Source organism: Bos javanicus, chromosome X, assembly GCF_032452875.1.
Source record: "Bos javanicus breed banteng chromosome X, ARS-OSU_banteng_1.0, whole genome shotgun sequence".
Lineage (NCBI taxonomy): Eukaryota > Metazoa > Chordata > Mammalia > Artiodactyla > Bovidae > Bos > Bos javanicus.
Window position 1 is genome coordinate 86,435,524 of NC_083897.1, and position 24,474 is coordinate 86,459,997.

The following is a 24,474-nucleotide window of genomic DNA, read 5'->3' on the forward strand; positions in this document are numbered from 1 at the left end:
TTTTTGTTGTCATTGTTAAAAACTGGTCACTGTTTTAATTATAATGTGGTAAATCTGGAAATCAGATTCTCCCCCTTCCCCATTGTTAACTGTTTTCAGTTGTTACTTTATTTGATGATGGCTATAGTAGTCCATTTGTTTAGGAGTTTTAACCAAATTGTTAGGTAGGAAGATAGGCATGAGCAATGAGGGGTGGTCTAGCTGAAAAAGATGCAAGCTTATCTCTAAATCCTACCCCAGACATGCCCCAGTGCAGCCAAGGAGAATTCACAGATATGGTACAAAATAACCACGAGACCTTTCCAACTCCAGTGTATGCTCCCTAGGCACACAGTGGATACAAACTAACAATAGGGCTTCTCCAGGTCTGGTACACGCCCTCTTGATACACAGCTGAGACCTTAGGCAGCTGGGAACCTGTTCAGTTCAGTTCAGTCACTCAGACATGTCTGACTCTTTGCGATCCCATGAACCGCAGCACGCTAGGCCTCCCTGTCCATCACCAACTCCCGGAGTTCACCCAAACCCATGTCCATCGTGTCGGTGATGCCATCCAACCATCTCATCCTCCATCGTCCCCTTCTCTTCCTGTCCTCAATCTTTCCCAGCATCAGGGTCTTTTCAAATGAGTCAGCTTTTTGCGTCAGGTGGCCAAAGTATTGGATTCAGCTTCAACATCAGTCCTTCCAATGAACACCCAGGACTGATCTCCTTTAGGATGGACTGGTTGGATCTCCTTGCAGTCCAAGGGACTCTCAAGAGTCTTCTCCAATACCACAGTTCAAAAGCATCAATTGTTTGGTGCTCAGATTTCTTTATAGTCCAACTCTCACATCCATACATGACCACTGGAAAAACCATAGCCTTGACTAGAGGGACCTTTGTTGGCAAAGTAATGTTTGCTTTTTAATATGCTGTCTAGGTTGTTCATAACTTTCCTTCCAAGGAGTAAGCGTCTTTTAATTTCATGGCTGCAATCACCATCTGCAGTGATTTTGGAGCCCGGAAAAATAAAGTCAGCCACTGTTTCCACTGTTTCCCCATCTATTTTCCATGAAGTGATGGGACAGGATGCCATGATCTTAGTTTTCTGAATGTTAAACTTTAAGCCAACTTTTTCACTCTCCTCTTTCACTTTTACCAAGAGGCTCTTTAGTTCTTCAATTTCTGCCATAAGGGTGGTGTCATCTGCATATCTGAAGTTATTGATATTTCTCCTGGCAATCTATTAAGGGTTCATAAATACTCTATATATACATGTGCCGTGTGTTTAGTTACTTAGTTATGTTTGACTCTTTGTGACCCTATGGACTGTAGCCCACCAGAGACCTCTGTCTATGGGGATTCGCCAGGCAAGAATACTGGAGTGGGTTGCCATGCCCTCCTCCAGGGGATCTTCCTAACCCAAGGATCCAACCCAGGTCTCCTGCATTGCAGGCATACATATGTCTTATTGTAGCAGACTGAATTATGGGAAAGATATGCACAGTAGAACCTGTTGGTATGTAACTTGCAACTATCAATCAAAATTGTCAGTTCATGCCCACCTAAACAAATATGTAAATGCCCTGCCATCAAAATCCCTGATACTTCATCATTTCTGGTCCAGTGCCTCTCTTGGCTTGGCCTACCTCCCCCTTGAGGTGTTCTTTATGATCTTTCCTTAAAAAACTTGATTTTGCCACAGGTAAGAGCTCATATTCTTCTTTGTGTCCTCAACAAGAACCGAGGCCCATGAGGGAGGTTCCTCTTGGACCCTCTCCCTACCCAGTAACAGAACTATTTGCACAAAAGCTGTATTTCTTGTTATATGTGATCGCTGAAATCTGTATTCATTTAGATCATATTCAGCTAATATTTTAACAGGGATTTCCTTGAATCCAGCAGTTAAAAGCAAGCAACAACAATAACAACCAAAACCCCCACATATCTCAGGCTTTGCAGATTGGTTCTGTACTGAAGCATTCCTTCAGCACTTAGCCAAACTGTCACTTAGCCTGTAGGTCAGTCTTGCATGTAAGCTTTGGGTGTTTTCCACTTTTTTCTAATCATGTATCTTGCCATAGACATGCTGGTACCTTTTTAAACTACCCCTCCAAATATAGTGGTGCTTTTGAATGTCTTAATTTCCCAAATAATCTTCTCCAGCTTTTTCTTAGGCAGTCTATTATATGTCTCCACTCATAGTTTCTTTCCCCAGGCATCTCTGGCTTATTACTTTGCTTTGAAAATATTTTACACAAATACCCACCCATTTTCCAGGCTAAATTCTGAATTCAGTGAAACAGAGAAGAGAACCATGTATCTATCCTTCAGATAATAGTTTAAAATAGACATACATAATAATTTTTCAAGAATTTTTGTTTAATTCACTCTGGAACTAGGAGTGAGGGTTTCACATTAGGAACATAGGCTGCTGCTACTTTAAGACTTTTTTCATTTGAGGACTCTTGCTAGGGAGAAGGGTGCAGTAAAGGCAACTAAAAATGGCATAAAACTTTCCTATCATTTTCAGGATGACTTTTTCTTATTTCAGCATTTGCTTCATTGCTGTAAACATTTGACTCTTTTCCAGGGTTCTAATAACATTGATTTGGACACCTTCTGTTTGTCTTTCTACACCTCTGTGAGGGAATGAAAGCTTAGAGCTGCTGTTTCCTCCATTTCTCTGATGTCCTTGTCATTTTTAATATATTGATTCCAAAATCTCTCTGGAAGTCCCTGTACACCAGAAAAATCAAAATATAAAGAAAGTTAGGGAGATTCTAATTATAAAATAAGCATAAATTAAAGAAGGGTTTTTTTTTTTTTTTTTGGCCAGGCCTGAGAGATACATGCATCATTTTATCCATATTCCATTGGCTGGAAATTAAGCACATGGACCTACAGAAATGCAGTGGAGTAAGGCAATGTTGACTAGTGGTATTCTGAGGAGAAAAGGAGAATGAGTTTAGTGAACAACCAGCAAGCTTCTTTCACAGCTGCTGCTGTTGCTGCTGTTAAGTTGCTTCAGTCATGTTTGACTCTGTACGACCCCATAGATGGCAGCCCACCAGGCTCCCCCATCCCTGGGATTCTCCAGGAAAGAACAGTGGAGTGGGTTACCATTTTCTTCTCCAATGCATGAAAATGAAAAGTGAAAGTGAAGTCGCTCAGTCATGTCTGACTCTTCACGACCCCATGGACTGCAGCCTACCAGGCTCCTCCATCCATGGGGTTTTCCAGGCAAGAGTACTGGAGTGCATTTCCAATGCCTTCTTTCACAGCTAACAAATAAATAATATCCCTTGTTAAGTAGATTTGTGTCTTTGACAAAGAGCTATGACATAAGAACCAGGAGCCTTGTTCCTAGGTTATAATGTCAGAGCTTGAAGAATATTTAAAGACCATCTATTTCAGTATCTCCAGATGTCAGGAACTCTAATGCCTGGAAATGTAGAGGGGCTGGCCTGTCACATTGTTACATTGAATCAATACCAAACATGAGACAAGATCCAGCTGGATCACTCATCTCCCCTCTATACCATCTTCATTCAAACATTTTTGAGCTTCTACAAGAGTAAGATTAAGTCTTAAAAGAGTGTATTTTCCTAGAAATGTATCCATGTTTTCTAGGTTGTCCAACTTGTTGGCATATAATTATTCATGATTATTTGTATTTCTGTGATACTGTCTGTAACATGCACAGCAAAGGACATCAACAAAACAAAAAGACAACCTACTAGATAGGAGAATATATTTGCAAGTGAAATATACATTAAGAGGTTATACAAAGAACTGATAACATTAAACATCAAAAGAAAAAAGCCACACAAATAATCCAATTAAAAATGGGCAGAGGGATGGTGGTCCTAAGATGGCGGGGGAATAGGATGGGGAGATCACTTTCTCCCCCACAAATTCATCAAAAGAACATATTTAAACACTGAGTAAATTCCACAAAACAACTTCTGAATGCCAGCAGAGGACATCAGGTACCCAGAAAAGCAGACCATTGTCGTCAAAAGGAGGTAAGAAAAAATATAAAAGACAAAAAAAAAGAGACAAAAGAGGTAGGGACGGAGCTCTGTCCCAGGAAGGGAGTCTTAAAAAGAGAAGTTTCCAAACACCAGGAAACACTCTCACTGCCGAGTCTGCGGCGAGCCTTGCAAGCACAGAGGGCAACATAAGAGGGAGGAAAAATAAATAAATAATTAAAACCCACAGATTATGAACCCAACAGTAACTCCCCCAGTGGAGGAGCAGCATAGACGCCTGCACCCGCCACTAGAAAGTGGGGACTGGGCAGGGAGGCACAGGCTGCATTGCTTAGAGTAAGGACCAGGCCTGAATGCCCTGAGGGCAATCTGAGGGAACTAAGTTGGTCTAGCAAACCAGACTGCGGGATAGCTACCACAGGAAAATCCCTAACCTGTGAAACTGCCAGGCCTGCGCACAGAACAAAGGGCTGAACAGAACCAGCCGGCTGCAGACCATACCCCTCCTGTGACAGGCAGCCAGAGCCAGAAGAGGGCAATCACAGCCCCAGAGAGACATTATCTACCAAACTGCAAGCAGGCTTCTTTGCTAACTAAGACTTCTTGGGGTTCTGGACAGTCAACATCTGCCTGAGAAGGTGTGCCGGTTGTACACCCAGAAAACCGAGCAGCAGGGACGGGGGAGGTGATAAGTCGCAGCAACCACACTCGCCAAACACCTCATCACCTCAGCTGCTCGTACCTGGGAAGGGCACTAAACGCAGGCCCAATGGAGTCTGCGCCTCTGAGGACTAACCGAGTGCCTGAACTTGAAGGGCTTAGACCTGGGAGGTGCATGTAGCTCAGGGCCAGACTCGGACGGTTCCTGGTGGAGCAACCTAGAGCCTGAGCAGTGTGGGCAGAGAGGGCACACACAACGTGAGCGGGGGCAGGCCCAGTGTGGCTGAGACACTGCAAGCACACACCAGTGTTATTTGTTAGCAGTGTCCCTCCCTCCCCATAGCACAACTGAACAAGTGAAGCTAAAAAAAGTGTCCACCACCGCCCCACTTGTGTCAGGGCAGAAATCAGACACTGAAGAGACCAGCAAACAGAAAAAGCTAAAACAGAGGGAACCACCTTGGAAGTGACAGGTGCAATAGGTTAAAATCCTGTAGTTAGTACCGACTACATAGGAAGGGGCCTATAGATCTTGAGAAATATAAGTCGGAACAAGGAACTATCCGAAAATGAACTGACCTCACACTGCCCACAACAATACAGAGAAAGTCCTACATATATTTTTACTATTATTACAATCATTCTTTTTTTAATTATTTAAAATTTTAAGTCCTCTATTACTCCTTTAATTTTCATTTTTATAGCCTACTATTACTTTGCAAAAAATACCCTATTTTTTAAAGCAAACTTCATATACATATTTTTTATATAATTTTTGTGACTTTATTTTTTCTTCTTCTTTTCTTTAATATTGTATTTTTGAAAATCCAACCTCTAGATTTTTAATCTTCGCTTTTTGGTATTTGTTTTCAATTTTGTGCCTTTAAGAACCCAATCTTCAGTACCCACTTTTACTTGGGAGTGAGATTATTGGCTTGAATGCTCTCTCCCCCTTTGGACTCTCCTTTTTCTCCACCAGCTCACCTCTGCCTCCTCCCTCCCACTTCTCTTCTCTATCCAACTCTGTGAATCTCTGTGTGTTCCAGACAGTGGAGAGCACTTAGGGAACTGAATACTGGCTGGATCTGTCTCTCTCCTTTTGATTCCCCCCTTTTTTCCTCCTGGCCACCTCTGTCTCCTTCCTCCCTCTTCTCTTTTCTGTATAACTCCATGAATATTTCTGAGCGGTCCAGACTGTGGAGTGCACATAGGGAAGTGATAACTAGCTAGCTTACTCTCTCCTCTTTTGATTCCACCTCATCTCATTTGAGTCACCTCTAACTCCTTCCTCCCTCTTCTCTTCTCCATGTAACTCTGTGAACCTCTCTGGATGTCCCTCACTGTGGAGAAACTTTTCATCTTTAACCTAGATTTTTTATCAGTGGTGCTGTATAGAAGGAGAAGTCTTGAGACTACTGTAAAATAAGACTGAAAACCAGAAGCAGGAGGCTTAAGTCCAAATCCTGAGAACACCAGAGAACTCCTGACTCCAGGGAACATTAATAGACAGGAGCTCATCAAATGCCTACATACCTACACTGAAACCAAGCACCACCCACGGGCAAACAAGTTCCAGAGCAAGACATACCATGCAAATTCTCCAGCAACACAGGAACATAGCCCTGAGCTTCAATATACAGGCTGCCCAAAGTTACTCCAGAACCACTGACATCTCAAAACTCATTACTGAACACTTCATTGCACTCCAGAGAGAAGAAATCCAGCCCCACCCACCAGAACACCAACACAACAAATAGTAGAATAAAGGAGGCAGAAGATAGGATTAGTGAAGTAGAAGACAGAATGGTGGAAATTAATGAATCAGAGAGGAAAAAAAGAAAAACAAATTAAAAGAAATGAGGACAATCTCAGAGACCTCCAGGACAATATTAAATGCCACAACTTTCAAATCATAGGAGTTGCAGAAGGAGAAGACAAAAGAAAGAACACGAAAAAATACTTGAGGAGATAATAGTTGAAAACTTCCCTAAAATGGGGAAGGAAATAATCACCCAAGTCCAAGAAACCCAGAGAGCTCCAAACAGGATAAATCCAAGGCAAAGCACCCCAAGACACATATTAATCAAATGAACAAAGATCAAACAAAAGAACAAATATTAAAAGAAACAAGGGAAAAACAACAAATAACACACAAGGGGAGTCCCATAAGAATAACAGCTCATCTTTCAATAGAAACTCTTCAGGCCAGGAGGGAATGGCAAGACATACTTAAAGTGATGAAAGAAAATAACCTAGAGTCCAGATTACTGTACCAAGAAAGGATCTCATTCAAATATGAAGGAGAAATCAAAAGATTTACAGACAAGCAAAAGCTGAGAGAATTCAGCATCACCAAACCAGCTCTCCAACAAATCCTAATGGATCATCTCTAGACAGGAAACACAAACAGGTGTATAAACTCGAACCCCCAAAAATAAAGTAAATGGCAATGGAATCATACTTATCAATAATTACCTTAAACATAAATGGTTTGAATGCCCCAACCAAAAGACAAAGACTGACTGAATGGATACAAAAATAAGACCCCTACATATGTTGTCTACAAGAGACCCACCTCAAAACAGGGGACACATACAGACTGAAAGTGAAGGGCTGGAAAAAGGTATTCCATGCAAATAGAGACCAAAAAAAAAGCAGAAGTAGCAATACTCATATCAGAAAAATAGACTTTAAAACAAAGGCTGTGAAAAGAGACAAAGAAGGACACTACATAATGATCAAAGGATCAATCCAAGAAGATGAAATAACAATTATAAATATATATGCACCCAACATAGGAGCACCGAATATGTAAGACAAATGCTAACAAGTATGAAAGGGGAAATTAACAATAACACAATAATAGTGGGAGACTTTAATATCGCACTCACACTTATGGATAGATCAACTAAACAGAAAATTAACAGGAAACACAAACTTTAAATGATACAATAGACCAGTTAGACCTAATTGATATCTATAGGAGATTTCACCTCAAAATAATGAATTTCACATTTTTCTCAAGCGCACATGGAACCTTCTCCAGGATAGATCACATCCTAGGCCATAAATCTAGCCTTGGTAAATTCAAAAAATTTGAAATCATTCCAAGCATCTTTTCTGACCACAATGCAGTAAGATTAGATCTCAATTACAGGAGAAAAACTATCAAAAATTCCAACATATAGGAGGCTGAACAACACTCTGCTGAATAACCAACAAATCACAGAAGAAATCAAAAAAGAAATCAAAATACGCATAGAAATGAATGAAAATGAAAACACAACAACCCAAAACCAGTGGGATACTGTAAAACCAGTGCTAAGGGGAAAGTTTATAGCAATACAGGCTTACCTCAAGAAACAAGAAAAAAACTCAAATAAATAACCTAACTCTACACCTAAAGCAACTAGAAAAGGAAGAAATGAAGAACCCCAGGGTTAGTAGAAGCAAAGAAATCTTAAAAATTAGGGCAGAAATAAGTGCAAAAGAAACAGAAGAGACCATAGCAAAAATCAACAAAGCCAAGAGCAGGTTCTTTGAAAGAATACATAAAATTGACAAACCATTAGCCAGACTCATCAAGAAACAAAGGGAGAAAAATCAAATCAATAAAAGTATAAATGAAAATGGAGAGATTACAGCAGACAACACAGAAATACAAAGGATCATAAGAGACTACTATCAGCAATTATATGCCAATAAGATGGACAACATGGAAGAAATGGACAAATTCTTAGAAAAGTACGACTTTCCAAAACTGAACCAGGAAGAAATAGAAAATCTTAACAGACCCATCACAAGCACGGAAATTGAAACTGTAATCAGAAATCTTCCAGCAAACAAAAGCCCAGGTCCAGATGGCTTCACAGCTGAATTCTACCAAAAATTGAGAGAAGACCTAACACCTATCCTGCTCAAACTCTTCCAGAAAATTGCAGAGGAAGGTAAATTTCCAACCTCATTCTATGAGGCCACCATCACCCTAATACCAAAACCTGCCAAAGATGCCACAAAAAAAGAAAACTACAGGCCAATATCACTGATGAACATAGATGCAAAAATCCTTAACAAAATTCTAGCAATCAGAATCCAACAACACATTAAAAAGATCATATACCATGACCAAGTGAGCTTTATCCCAGGGATGCAAGGATTCTTTAATATCTGCAAATCAATCAATGTAACACACCACATTAACAAATTGAAAAATAAAAGCCATATGAGTATCTCAGTAGATGCAGAAAAAGCTTTTGACAAAATTGAACATCCATTTATGATAAAACTCTCCAGAAAGCAGGAATAGAAGGAACATACCTCAACATAATAAAAGCTATATATGACAAACCCACAGCAAACATTATCCTCAATGGTGAAAAATTGAAAGCATTTCCCGTAAAGTCAGGAACAAGACAGGGTGCCCAGTTTCACCACTCTATTCAACATAGTTTTGGAAGTTTTAGCCACAGCAATCAGAGCAGAAAAAGAAATGAAAGGAATCCAAATTGGAAAAGAAGAATTAAAACTCTCACTATTTGCAAATGACATGATCCTCTACATAGAAAACTCTAAAGACTCCACCAGAAAATTACTAGAGCTAATCAGTGAATATAGTAAAGTTGCAGGATATAAAATCAATATACAGAAATCCCTTGCATTCCTATACACTAATAATGAGAAAATAGAAAGAGAAATTAAGGAAACAATTCCATTCACCATTGCAACGAAAAGAATAAAATACTTAGAAATATATCTACCTAAAGAAACTAAAGACCTATATATAGAAAACTATAAAACACTAGTGAATGAAATCAGAGGACACTAATAGAGAAATATACCATGGTCATGGATCGGAAGAATCAATATAGTGAAAATGAGTATAGTACCCAAAGCAATCTATAGATTCAATGCAATCCCTATCAAGCTACCAATGGTATTTTTCACAGAGCTACAACAAATAATTTCAAAATTTGTATGGAAATAATAAAAACCTCGAATAGCCAAAGCTATCTTGAGAAAGAAGAATGGAACTGGAGGAATCAACCTGCCTGACTTAAGGCTCTACTACAAAGCCACAGTCATCAAGACAGTATGATACTGGCACAGAGACAGAAATATATATCAATGGAATAAAATAGAAAGCCCAGAGATAAATCCATGCACCTTTGTACACCGTATCTTTGACAAAAGAGGCAAGGATATACAATGTAGAAAAGGCAATCTCTTTAACAAGTGGTGCTGGGAAAACTGGTCAACCACTTGAAAAGAATGAAACTAGAACACTTTCTAACACCATACACCAAAATAAACTCAAAATGGATTAAAGATCTAAACATAAGATGAGAAACTATAAAACTGCTAGAGGAGAACATAGGCAAAACCCTCTCCAACGTAAATCACAGCAGGATCCTTTATGACCCACCTCCCAGAATATTGGAAATAAAAGCAAAAATAAACAAATGGAACCTAATTAAAATTAAAAGCTTCTGCACAACAAAGGAAACTATAAACAAGGTGCAAAGACAGCCTTCAGAATGGGAGAAAATAATAGCAAACGAGTCAACTGACAAACAACTAATCTCAAAAATATACAAGGAACTCCTGCAGCTCAATTCCAGAAAAAATAAACGACCCAATCAAAAAATTGACCAAAGAACTAAGTAGACATTTCTCCAAAGCAGACATACAGATGGCTAACAAAAACATGAAAAGATGCTCAACATCACTCATTATCAGAGAAATGCAAATCAAAACCACAATGAGGTACCATTTCACACCAGTCAGAATGGCTGCGATCCAAAATCTACAAACAATAAATGCTAGAGAGGGTATGGAGAAAAGGGAACCCTCTTACACTGTTGGTGGGAATGCAAACTGGTACAGTCACTATGTAGAACAGTGTGGAGATTCCTTAAAAACCTGGAAATAAAACTGCCTTATGACCCAGCAATCCCACTGCTGGGCATACACACCATGGAAACCAGAATTGAAAGAGACACATGTACCCCAATGTTCATCACAGCACTGTTTACGATAGCTAGGACATGGAAGCAACCTAGATGTCCATCGGCAGATGAACAGATAAGAAAGCAATGGTACATATACACAATGGAGTATTACTCAGCCATTAAAAAGAATACATTTGAATCAGTTCTAATGAGGTGGATGAAACTGGAGCCTATTACACAGAGTGAAGTAAGCCAGAAAGAAAAACACCAATACAGTATACTAACTCATATATATGGAATTTTAGAAAAATGGTAATGATAACCCTGTATGTGAGACAGCAGAAGAGCCACAGATGTATAGAACAGTCTTTTGGACTCTGTGGGAGAAAGAGGGGGTGGGATGATTTGGGAGAACAGCATTGAAACATGTATAATATCATATAAGAAATGAGTCACCAGTCCAGGTTCGATGCAGGATACAGGATTCTTGGGGCTGATGCACTGGGATTACCCAGAGGGATGGTATGGGGAGGGAGGTGGGAGGCTGGTGGGGAGGGGGGTTCAGGATGGGGAGCACGTGTACACCCATAGTGGATTCATGTTGATATATGGCAAAACCAATACAATATTGTAAAGTAATTAAATTCCAATTAAAATAAATAAATTTAAATTAAATAAAAATGGACAGAGGACCAGAATAGACATTTTTCTAAAGAGGATATATAGATGGCCAATAGACATGTGAAAAAATGTTCAACATCACTAATCATCAGAGAAAATGGAAATCAAAATCACAATGAGATATCACCTTATATATCTTAGAATGGCTATTACAAAAAAGACAAGAAATAACAAATTTTGGAGAGGATATAGAAAAAAAAAAAAAGAACCCTCATGTACTGTTGGTGGGAATGTAAATTGGTGCAACCTTTATGGAAAACACTATAAAGTTTCCTCAAAAAAATTAAAAATAGAACTACCACTTGATACATCAATGAAAAGCTACCATTTGATCCAGAAAATGAAATCATTAATTCATTTCTGATATGAAAACAAAAGATATATGCACCCCAGTATTTATTGCAGCATTATTTATAATAGCCAAGATGTGGAAGCAACCTAAGTGTCCTTCAACAGATGAATGGATAAAGAAGATATATATAGACAGATATATACAAGGAAATATTACTCAGCCATAAAAATGAAACCTTGTCATTTACAACAACATGGATGGATCTAGATGGTATAATGTGAAGTGAAATAAGTCAGAAAGACAGATGTTGTATGTTTTCACTTATATGTGGAATCTAAAAATATAAAACAAAAAAAAAAAGTGTAATAAAACTGAGACAGAATTACACATGTAGAGAACAAGATAGTGGTTGCCAGAGAGGAGAGAGGTAGAGTAAAATAGGTGAAATCAGACAGAGAAAAAAAATACTGTATGTTTTCACCTACATGTGACATTCAAAAACATCTAAAAACAAATAAACAATTCTAACCAAACAAAAATAGACTCACAGATACAGAGAATAAACTAGTGTTTGCCAGGGGTGAGGAGGATAGGGGTAGGGGGAAAATAGGTGAAGGGAATTAAGAGGTATAAACTACCAATTAAAAAATGAATACCTCACGGGGATATAATGTACATTATAGAGATTATAGTCAATAATATAATAACTTTGTATGATGTGTAATCTATAAAAATTATTGAATCACTGTTGTACCCCTGAAACTAATATAATGTTGTGTCAACTATATATACTTCAATAAAATCTAAGAAATAAATTTTTCATCACAACCTAACATATGCTTACATATTTTATCTGTAAAAGTTCTATAAAATAATACTGAGAATAGGTAGTGATTAGACTTCATTGTCAAATATTTCCAGCTCCCCTCCTCTGGCACATTATAGAACTGTGTTTTATTTTGCTTTGTAGTTACTAATGATCAGATCAGATCAGATCAGTCGCTCAGTTGTGTCCGACTCTTTGCAACCCATGAATCGCAGCACGCCAGGCCTCCCTGTGCATCACCAACTCCTGGAGTTCACTCAGACTCACGTCCATCGAGTCAGTGATGCCATCCAGCCATCTCATACTCTGTTGTCCCCTTCTCTTCTTGCCCCCAATCCCTCCCAGCATCAGAGTCTTTTCCAATGAGTCAACTCTTCGCATGAGGTGGCCAAAGGACTGGAGTTTCAGCTTTAGCATCATTCCTTCCAAAGAAATCCCAGGGATGATCTCCTTCAGAATGGACTGGTTGGATCTCCTTGCAGTCCAAGGGACTCTCAAGAGTCTTCTTCAACACCACAGTTCAAAGGCATCAATTCTTTGGTGTTCAGCCTTCTTCACAGTCCAACTTTCACATCCATACATGACCACAGGAAAAACCATAGCCTTGACTAGACGAACCTTTGCTGGCAAAGTAATGTCTCTGCTTTTGAATATGCTATCTAGGCTGATCATAACTTTCCTTCCAAGGAGTAAGTGTCTTTGATAAGCTCACAATATTTTCTTTTCTCTGATGCTCCAATGATAGCAGCATAAAAATGAAGCCTCTGTCATCCTATGTAGTCAAGGCAGAGTCCCTAGGAAATCTCTGGTAGCCAAATAGTGTGAGAAATAAATAACTTTTTGTTCTTTTGAGACATAGAAGTTTGGAGTTTGCCTGTCTGTCATAGCATTACCTACCCCAAAGGGAAGACTCTACAAATGGACATCACCAGATGGTCAATACCGAAATCAGATTGATTATATTCTTTGTAGCCAAAGATGGAGAAGCTCTATACAGTCAGCAAAGGAGGTGACAGTGGCTCAGATCATGAACTCCTTATTGCCAAATTCAGACTTAAATTGAAGAAACTAGGGAAAACCACTAAACCATTCAGGTATGACCTAAAGAAAGCCCGTATAATTATACAGTGGAAGTGAGAACTAGATTGACGGGATTAGATCTGATAGACAGAGTACCTGAAGAACTGTGGACAGAGGTTCATGACATTGTACAGGAGTCAGGGATGAAGACCATCACCAAAAAAAGAAATGTAAAAAGGTAAAATGGTTTTCTGAGGAGGCCTTACCAGTAGCTGTGAAAAGAAGAGAAGTGAAAGGCAAAGGAGAAAAGGAAAGATACAACCATTTGAATTCAGAGATCCAAGAAATAGCTAGGAGAGATAAGAAAGCCTTCCTCAGTGATCAATGCAAATAAATAGAGGAAAACAATAGAATGGGAAAGACTAGAAATCTCTTCAACAAAATGAGAGATACCAAGGGAACATTTTATGCAAAGATGGCACAATAAAGGATAGAAATGGTATAGACCTAACAGAAGCAGAAGATATTAAGAAGAGGTGGCAAGGATACACGGAAGAATTACACAAAAAGATCTTCACAACCCAGATAATCACAATAGTATGATCACTCACCTGGAGCCAGACATCATGGACTGCGAAGTCAAGTGGGTCTTAGGAAGCATCACTACAAACAAAACTAGTGATGGTGATGGAATTCAGTTGAGCTATTTCAAATCCTAAAGATGATGCTGTGAAACTGCTGCACGCAATATGCCAGCAAATCTGGAAAACTCAGCAGTGGCCACGGGACTGAAAAAGGTCAATTTTCATTCCAATCCCAAAGAAAGGCAATGCCAAAGAATGCTCAAACTACCACACAATTGCACTCATCTCACATGCTAGTAAATTAATGCTCAAAATTCTCCAAGCTATGCTTCAACAGTATGTGAACCATGAAATTCCAGATGTTCAAGCTGGTTTTAGAAAAAACAGAGGAACCAGAGATCAAATTGCCAACATCCGTTGGGTCATTGAAAAAGCAAGCAAGTTCCAGAAAAACATCTATTATTGCTTTATTGACTATGCCAAAGCTTTGACTGTGTGATCACAACAAAATGTGGAACATTCTTAAATAGACCAGACCGCCTGACCTGTCTCTTGAGAAATCTGTATTCAGGTCAGGAAGCAACAGTTAGAACTGGACATGGAGCAACAGACTGGTTCCAAATAAGAAAAGGAGTACGTCAAGGCTGTATATTGTCACCCTGCTTTTTAAACTGATTTGCAAAGTACATCATTAGAAATGCTGGGCTGGATGAAACACAAGCTGGAATCAAGATTGCTGGGATAAATATCAATAACCTCTGATATGCAAATGATACCACCCTTATGGCAGAAAGTGAAAAGCTAAAGACCCTCTTGATGAAAGTGAAAGAGGAGAGTGAAAAAGTTGGCTTACAGCTCAACATTCAGAAAACCAAGATCATGGCATCTGGTTCCGTCACTTCATGGCAAATAGATGGGGAAACAGTGGAAACAGTGACAGACTTTATCTTTTGGGGCTGCAAAATCACTGAAGATGGTGATTGCAGCCATGAAATTAAAAGAAGCTTGCTCCTTGGAAGAAAAGTTATGACCAACCTAGATAGCATATTAAAAAGCAGACATTACTTTGCTGACAAAGGTCCGTCTAGTCAAAGCTATGCTTTTTCCAGTAGTCATGTATAGATGTGAGAGTTGGACTATAAAGAAAGCTGAACACAGAATTGATGCTTTTGAACTGTGGTGTTGGAGAAGACTCTTGAGAGTCCCTTGGACTGCAAAGAGTTCCAATCCATCCTAAATGAAGTCAGTCCTGAATAGTCATCGGAACAACTGATGCTGAAGCTGAAACTCCAATACATTGGCCACCTGATGCGAAGAGCTGACTAATTGGAAAAGACCCTGATGCTGGGCAAGATTGAAGGCGGGAGGAGAAGGGGACTACAGAGGATGAGATGGTTGGACGGCACCACCGACTCAATGGACATGAGTTTGAGTAAACTCAGGGAGTTGATGATGGACAGGGAGACCTGGCGTGCTGCAGTCCATGGGGTCGCAAAGAGTAGGACATGACTGAGCAAGTGAACTGTACTGAACTGACCTAGCTTATGATAATTGATATAAATACCTAGCTTTAGTACATGCTCTTCACTCTGATATTTAGTGTCATTATGTTATTTTATCTTATTTCAGCTTTCAATAATAACTGGTTGAAACCTTTTAAATTGATGTCATGATTCAGTAGTGGGTTGCAACCTGCAGTTTGTAAAATGTTGCTCTATGCAGTGTCCACTAGTCCCATAGCTAATCCTATCTCAAAATTTCTGTAATGTTAGTAACTTACATTTCTCTACAGGATTGTGGTTATGGAGAGGGTGGAGATGCATACTGCACAGCCTGCCCTCCCCGCAGATACAAAAGCAGCTGGGGACACCATAGATGTCAGACTTGCATCACCTGTGCTGTCATCAATCGTATCCAGCAGGCCAATTGTACAGCTACCTCTAATGCCATCTGTGGGAACTGTCTGCCCAGGTGAGACTTCTGTATGAGGGCAAACTCTTCTGGTCCTTCTCTAGCCCTTGGAGATCTCACTGACCCTTACCTCTCAGAGCATAGTTGAAGTATTCTAACTGTCCATATAATGATGAGGTTAAGCTCCCATAAGGGCAAAACAGTATCTTCTCAAGATCCTCCTATAAAGTGCCTAGCACACAGTCAGTTATAGATGAGTTGTAAACAGCTTTTTTTTTTTTTTTTTATCATGCTGGCATACTTTGCTCAGACCCAAGTTTCAAGGTAAATCTCATTGTAGATCTAAAAGAGATTAGGAAGCAGTTGGTATCAAAGCAGTGTTTCCTTCTCTTGTGAGACCAGTTCCTCTTTGGCTATAGGGTCTGGTGAATGGGGGAAGAGGTGAGGAGTCTGGAATTCTAAGTCAGAAACAGACACAGAGGCAGAGAACTCAAGAGGAGTCAGAATGAGAGATGGCTTCCTAGAGGGCGAGACTCTTAGAAGCGCCCTATGGTTCAAGACACACCAATCCAAGTACATTACTTGTTTGATCACCTTGCCATTTCTTTTTGTTCTGGCCACAGATTCTACCAAAAGACACGTATTGGAGGCCTACAAGATCAAGAATGTATCCCGTGCACAAAACAGACACCCACCTCTGAAGTTCAGTGTGTGTATCCAGTTCTCTTCTCTCCTTTCTTCCCCAATCCATTGGATGACAGCAAAATGGGGTAGAAAAGTATTCCCCTATCCCCTCCTCCTCCTTCCTATAGGGTAAATTGGCAAGAGAATCTGTTACATTTGAATAATAGTTTCACAATATATTTTCTGTGTAACCTTCTAAAAATCATTGGAACTCACTGAACTTCATTTCCCTTATCTCAAAAAAATGTAAGTCATGAAAATTGTTCTTTATACCTTGTGGGATGCTATTTCTAATGAAATAATAGGTTAGAAGCACTTTATAAATTATAACATTTGTACACTTGTGCATTATTTATTTGAAGTTTATAGAAGTCCCTAATTGTTAGAAATGGTAACAGACTGAAATACTAGGATCTAGTCTTTAGCCATATCACTATCCATTTATATGTCCATCATTTTTGTCTATCTACTGTCTATATGTCAACACACATTTTTGAGTGATATCTTTTTAAAGCATAAAGTATTTCAAACATGTAAAAATATTTTAAATGCAGAAAAATATAAAAAACATAAAAATGTTCAGTTATACAGTATCAGTTCAGTTTAGTTCAGTTCAGTTCAGTCACTCAGTCGTGTCCGACTCTTTGAGACCCCATGAACTGCAGCATGCCAGGCCTCCCTGTCCATCACCAACTCCTGGAGTCCACCCAAACCCATGTCCATTGAGTTGGTGATGCCATCCAACCATCTCATCCTCTGTCGTCCCCTTCTTCTCCTGCCCTCAATCTTCCCCAGCATCAGGGCCTTTTCCAATGAGTGAGCTCTTCACCTCAGGTGGCCAAAGTATTGGAGTTTCAGCTTCAACATCAGTCCTTCCAATGAACATCCAGGACTGATCTCCTTTAGGATGGACTGGTTGGATCTCCTTGCAGCCCAAGGGACTCTCAAGAGTCTTTTCCAACACCACAGTTCAAAAGCATCAATTCTTCGGTGCTCAGCTTTCTTTATAGTCCAACTCTCACATCCATACATGATTACTGGAAAAACCATAGCCTTGACTAGACAGCTTTGTTGGCATTACTTTGTTGGCAAAGTAATGTCTCTGCTTTTTAATATGCTGCCTAGGTTGGTCATAATTTTCCTTCAAAGGAGCAAGTGTCTTTTAATTTCATGGCTGCAATCACCATCTGCTGTGATTTTGGAGCCCCCCAAAATAAAGTAGCCACCGTTTCCACTGTTTCCCCATCTATTTGCCATGAAGTGATGGGACTGGATGCCATGGTCTTAGTTTTCTGATTGTTGAGCTTTAAACCAACATTTTCACTTTCCTCTTTCACTTTCATCAAGAGGCTTTTTAGTTCTTCTTCACTTTCTGCCAAAAGGGTGGTGTCATCTGCATATCTGAGGTTATTGATATTTCTCCCAGCAATCTTGATTCCAGCTTGTGCTTCCTCCAGCCCAGCGTTTCTCATGATTTACTCTGCATATGAGTTAAATAGGCAGGGTGACAATATATAGCCTTGATGTACTCCTTTTCCTATTTGGAACCAGTCTGTTGCTCCATGTCCAGTTCTAACTGTTGCTTCCTAACCTGCATACAGGTTTCTCAAGAGACAGGTCAGGTGGTCTGGTATCCCCATCTCTTTCAGAATTTTCCACAGTTTATTGTGATAAATCTCAAAATCGTACATATTTGCTTCAGATATTTTTTAAAACGAAGATTCCACAGGTTAAACAGAGCTCATTTTTCTGTCCTTTCTGAGTTTCAGTCTTTCTTTACCTCCCCAGAGGCAACCAGTAATATAAAATTGTGTGTATCTTGTTGGTAGGATATACTACAGTAACAAACTCCCAAATCTCAGTGGTTTAATATAATAAAAGTTTGCTTTTTGCTATGCAAAGGTCTTCTCCCATCTTGTGACTATACCATCAAATTATGTGACTTCCACATTGGTGGGACAGGGTAAGAGATAGAGGAGACAGACATATTAGCTGTTAACTATTTCAGTCTGAAGGTAACATATATTACTCCCACTCACAGTTCATTGGCCAGAATTACTCTGATGGCCTTACTACAAGGGTATTTGGGATATGTAGAGAAGCATGTGGATAACTGGTGAGCATTATGACTGCCATACTCTCCAACCATATTTTGATACATGCAAATGCATATATATATTGATAGCCAATATATGCTATTTTTAAATTTTGTAATATTTTGCATAAATGATATCAAACTATATACTCTCCAGTTTACTTTTCCCCTCTGGTTTATTTATATTGAACCATATAGGTCTTTTATTTCAAATGCTGTATAATATTACATTATAGAATTATATCATGATTTATTTATCCTGTGCCCTGATGAACATTTTAGTTTGTTTCTGTTTTTCTAGGTTATATAACTAGATGTGACATGGAAAGACCACAAGATATGTGAATCTTCAAGTAGCTATACTAATTTATACCATATCAGCAATATATTTGAATTCCTCACTTTGTTCTGTACACTTTTCCTTGCTCTACAAGGGAGTAGAACCAATTTAACAGCCCTAATTGAAGAATACCCTAGGGAGAGGGTGCTGGCCTGAGGAAGTCCAGACCCAGTGTCAGGATCACTACTGACTGCCTATAGTGACTGACCTCCCCCACTTTCTTGTCTCACAGGTGCCTTCCAGCTGAGCTTAGTGAAGGCAGATGTACCCACAGTATCCCCTCAGGAGGCCACACTTGTTGCACTGGTGAGCAGTCTGCTCGTGGTGTTTACCCTGGCCTTCCTGGGGCTCTTCTTCCTCTACTGCAAGCAGTTCTTCAACAGACATTGCCAGCGTGGTAAGAGTAGCTGCTTCACATATTACATGAATCAGGAACAAGTTTCTGACTAGCTGGATAGAGGAACTTTATGGGATTGAGAGTTAATGGACTTTCCCTACAGTGATGAAAAGCCTCAGAGGTAGACTATCTGGGGGTAGTAATGGGCACAAGACTTCAGAGATAATTGAGGGTGACCCTGTGAGTTTATGGGACCTGGTTCATTAAGGTATGGGAGTTCATAAAGGACTACAACATTATGGGAAAACCCTTAAGAAAGGCATCTGGAGACCTAGGTTCTAAATCTACCTCTAAATCACTGTGTAATTTCAGATAAGTCATCTAGCTTCTTTCTCCTTAATATTTAAATCTTTCTCCTTAACCTTTAAAATGATAGAGTTAATTTCTAAGTTCTTTTCTAGCTAGTCATTTCTACAAATAGGTATAGATTCTGGAGCATGTCAGGAAGGGAGGAAGGCTGGCTGGAATGAGACATGACTATAATTAAAGTGAGTGAGGTCTCAGGCAATGGTTATCAGTATAGTGATATACCAGATGTGAGTAACAGAGTCCAATGTCCAGAGGAATTCACAAAATTAGAGATTTTTTTCTCAGAGCGTAATGATACCCAAAGAGGTCTGGCCCAGACCATAGGAGATTTAAAGTCAGGAATAACATCATGATCTGTTTTCAGCACAAGTCCAGCCATTAGCCGAGAATGTGGGGCAGAAAGTCCAGGTCACTGAGGGCAAATATGGGGGAGGTGGGATGGTGGCAGGCCAAAATCAAACAAGCGGTTAAAATTTTAATCACAAGTACTGAGTCTTGGTGTACCTTCAGTGCCCTCAAGGGAGCTGAGAGCTAAACAGAAACACCAAAATAGGAACCCAGGCTGGTAAATGGAGTTGACTTAGTAAAGGGAAGATACATTCTAATAGATACACAGATGCTTAGGACTCCTCATCAGTCTACTGGATATTGGATCCAAAGCAACACAACTTTTTTCAACCTCTCTGTATAAAGATACTGCTTATATAGATCTGCCTTTTACAGGTTCAGATATAGGGCCTGCTATATGATTTTCAAAAGGACTAGCAGATATGTTTGACTCTACCACTTAAGTGGAGATAAATCTAGAATTTCCAGGGATGCAGGGCACAAGGGGAACACTATTATCCCTTAGTGGTTTAGTCGCTAAGTCGTGTCTGACTCTTGTGACCCCATGGACTGTAGCCTGCCAGATTCCTCTGTCCATGGGATTCTCCAAGAAAGAATACTGGAGTGGGTTGCCATTTCCTTATTATCCCTTTATGATCCTTCTAAAATTCTGCTTCTCTCACCTCTACTCTCTGATGTCTCCCGGAACATTGTGGCTCAGGCTGAACCATCTTGTCTCTGACTTTGGAGGCCAGTTTCTCAGATAAGAGCAGTTGACCAATCCCTGGGCATGGGCAATGAAACATGTTGGCTCCAGAGCCCAGAAGGAAGAAGATGAAGCAATATTTGAGAGCTGCCTGTTTCCCTCCCCCTGCCTTAGGAGAGGGGAAATAAGTAACCTTTCTTGGCACCTCCTCTGTCTTCAAAATAATAATGCAGTACTCTTCTCTGAGGATACAAGGGCAGGTATCATGTTCTCCATAGGGGAAATAGGGTAAGACATTTTCTCATTTGGGGAAGGTGTTTATCAGAAGTCACTGACTTTTATGCATACTGGGCTTGTATAGATGAGATTAATATGTGAATTGGATCCAACATAAGGTACAACAGAGAGGAGTAAGAATTGTGACAAACTGAATAGTTCATCCCCTGTCTAAAGGGAATCTACTACCCAGCTTTAGCTGTTTATGACCATGTAGGAATATTCAATGTTTCAAAACCTTCTGAATTTTCAAGAGAAGCCAAGAATCTAAATTTTTGTATGAAATAGTGTTAAGTTCTAGCAATGAGTTGTAATTAAAAGCAACCAAAGGCACAATGCAGGGGTCAAACAAACATACATCCCATAGGCTCTTAGTTTGTAACCTGATGTTGAATCAGATTTATGCATGAAAGGAATATTAATTTTCAATCACTTCTATAGTAAATTCAGTTCAGTTCAGTCGCTCAGTCATGTCCGTCTCTTTGCAACCCCATGAATTGCAACACGCCAGGCCTCCCTGTCCATCACCAATTCCCGAGTTCACCCAAACTCATGTGCATTGAGTCAGTGATGCCATCCAGCCATCTCATCCTTTGTCGTCCCCTTCTGCTCCTGCCCCCAATCCCTCCCAGCATCAGGGTCTTTTCCAATGAGTCAACTCTTCGCATGAGGTAGCCAAAGTATTGCAAAGTTAATAGCTTAAAATAACACTCATTTATTATCTTACCATTTCCATAGATCAGAAGCTTTGTAAGCTTGGCTGGATCTCCACTTAGAGTCTAATGAGGCTGAAATCAAGGTGTTGCCAAGGCTATATCCCTTTCTGGAGGCTTCAGAAGATAATCTACTTCCTGAATCATTCAGAAAGATAGAAAAATTCAGTTCCTTGCAGTTATAGGGCTGAGGTCCCATTTCCTTCCTGAGGGCCAGTCCCGGTTTCTGTATACCACCTGCTTTTTGGCTTATGACCCCTTCCCATTTTCAAAACTACCAATGGTGGTCAAGTCCTTTTCATTTCACATATTTGATACTCTCTCTGACTCTTCTTACTCCATATTCCCTTTATAAGGACACGTGTGATTACAGTGGGCCAACTTGGGAAATCCAGGATAATCTACCTAGTTTAAGGTCCATAATCTTAATTCCACCTGAAAATTGCCTTTTGCCATATAACACAACATATACACAGGAATAGCACCAGGAAATAAAGCTCATATTCAAATCTATAGTGGAGATTGTTAGACTCCTGTTTCCCACAAAGGATTCCCTTTCTCTGGGGAAATTCCTTTTTCTCTGATCCACCACCAGGTAGCCTCAGTCTGAAACCCCAACGTAAATGTGTTTCTCAACTGTATCATCTTAGCCTGTTGCTATGTGCTCTGATTCCCAGGGATGGGGAGGAGTGCACTAGTTCCCAGATATTTCCCAATTTTGTGCTCAGGACCAGCTGCTCCACTGAGAGGAGCCCCTACTTTTGGCTTCCTCTGACCCAGTGGCTTTCTGTTTCAAGTTGCAGGAGGTTCACTGCAGTATGAGGCTGGCGAGACAGCAGAGGAAGGATCTCTCTTCCCCATACCACCTGGCCAGAAGACCAGCCCTGAGTCCCCACTGAGTGAAAGCATATTTGAGACCCAGCCACTTAATTCCATCCTAGATGACAACGGCAGCTCAACTCATGGCTTCCCCATACAAGAATCTTTTACCTTGGCCTCCTGTGCCTCAGAGAGCCATTCCCACTGGGTCCACACTCCCATTGAATGCACAGAGCTGGATCTGCGAAAGTTTTCCAGTTCTGCTTCCTATACTGGAGCTGAGACCTTAGCAGGAAATGCAGCTGAAAGCTCTGGAGACAGGCCAGAGCTCACTGTGCTCTTTGAAGTCCTCAGCCCTTAACTCTACTGAGGTGAGCTGGAAAGGTAAGACAGAAAGGCCAGAAACTGGGGACTATCCCCAGAGGAATTATCCCCTGGAGTTCAGTAGGGCTAGGGGTAGAGGAACAGAAAGCTAGGAACACTGGTGGATGGAGGGACAACAATGGTAATGCTAATTATTTTGAGCCAGTCAGTCATACATCACAGATCTGGGCCTACAGTTTTCAAGGAACTGGCCACGTTGACATAATAACAATTTCTATATCCTGGCCTTTTGCAAGCTTTCTTGGGGCCCCACTGTCTAATAGTTATATTCAGTTATCTCCCATCATGTGTTCAAGCAGCAAGGTACAGTGGGAAAATACAAAAACCTCGGTATCTGGCAGTCCTATATTTCAAATCTACCTCTATTCCTTAATAGCTGTGTGAACCTTGTATAAATTCCTTCACCTCTCTGAGTCTCAGGTCCTTAATCTGTGAAAATAAGAAATACTATTCACCTTATAGTGTGAGAGGTGAGTGAGAAATGGCATGTGCAATTGCCTTTTACAGTGTCTAATTCATTAGAGGTATTTAAACCATGTTAGTTTTTCTTTCCCATCCTTGCTCCCAGTCACAATTTATATATCCCTACATATACACTACAGTTACCTGGTCTTCATAACATCCCTTTGTGGTAAGCAGTTCAAGGTTTGTTAGCCTCATTTTATAGAGGCAAGACCTGAGACACAGAGAGGAGAAATGATTTGCTCAAAGTCACAGAGCATTTCAGTGGCAGAACTGAGCTAGAGCCCAGGTATTGAAGCTCCAATCCAGAGCTTGTCCAATTCAATCAATGTGACTATTCCATGGCCAGTGTTACTTTCTCAAAAGCTTAAGGAAGTAACAGGGGACAATATGAAGCATGAGAGTGGACTCTTGTTTTTCAACTAACCAACTACTTTCACCACCCATTTCAATATTTCTCCTAAGCTATGATAGTGTCCAGGTTCCCCATTGACTACCCCTCCCTATATCTCACCTAAGAAAATGTAAACAATATGTAGGTGAAAGCCAAGACTGCTACTAAGGTCAGTCTAGATACCTTCAAGGTCATATAGTCCAACCTCCCTTCCAAGTCCTTCAATCCATGCTTGAGTCCCTTTTATAATATCCCCACAAAGTGTTGGTGTCATCCTTGCTCCTACTTACAATGTCAGGAAGCTATACTCATCAATGTGTATTGTTGCTATGACTGATGGATTTGAGCTCAATGTAAAGAAAAACTTTCTTTCTCTCTATAGTAACCAACCCTGGGTCCTGCTCTGCTCCTTGGGCCACACAGACCTCATCTGCTTCCTGTGTCATGAGATAGCCCTGAAGAAGTCTAAAGAGAGCTTCTCCTGTCTGGAAAGTACCACTTTGATTCATTTAAAGTATGGAGTATTTAAAACTGAATCCAGTTTCATGTGAAATTGTCTTACCAATGTAGAGTAAGATAGAATTGTTAAGTCATCACCTCAAACAGGTGATGTTTTTCTGCTATTGTACCCTAACCACTGGCATAAACCATTTTTTGAGGGATGGAGAG

General features: G+C 40.1%; 1 protein-coding gene across 3 annotated transcripts in view; it reads left to right on the plus strand.

The window, feature by feature from the left end:
• EDA2R (ectodysplasin A2 receptor) overlaps positions 1-24,274 on the plus strand; it is an 88,358-nt gene extending 64,084 nt beyond the window's left edge. For 2 of the 3 annotated variants that reach the window (XM_061409865.1, XM_061409863.1), the window contains 5 exons: positions 15,781-15,959; positions 16,523-16,608; positions 19,251-19,415; positions 22,544-22,949; positions 24,188-24,274. In XM_061409865.1, coding sequence (XP_061265849.1) covers positions 15,781-15,959; positions 16,523-16,608; positions 19,251-19,415; positions 22,544-22,926 — 813 coding nt within the window. In that variant the 3' untranslated portion in view covers positions 22,927-22,949; positions 24,188-24,274. The remainder of the gene's footprint in view (positions 1-15,780; positions 15,960-16,522; positions 16,609-19,250; positions 19,416-22,543; positions 22,950-24,187) is intronic. The other variant, XM_061409864.1, reaches the window with a different exon arrangement.
• The last annotated feature ends 200 nt before the right edge of the window (positions 24,275-24,474 follow it).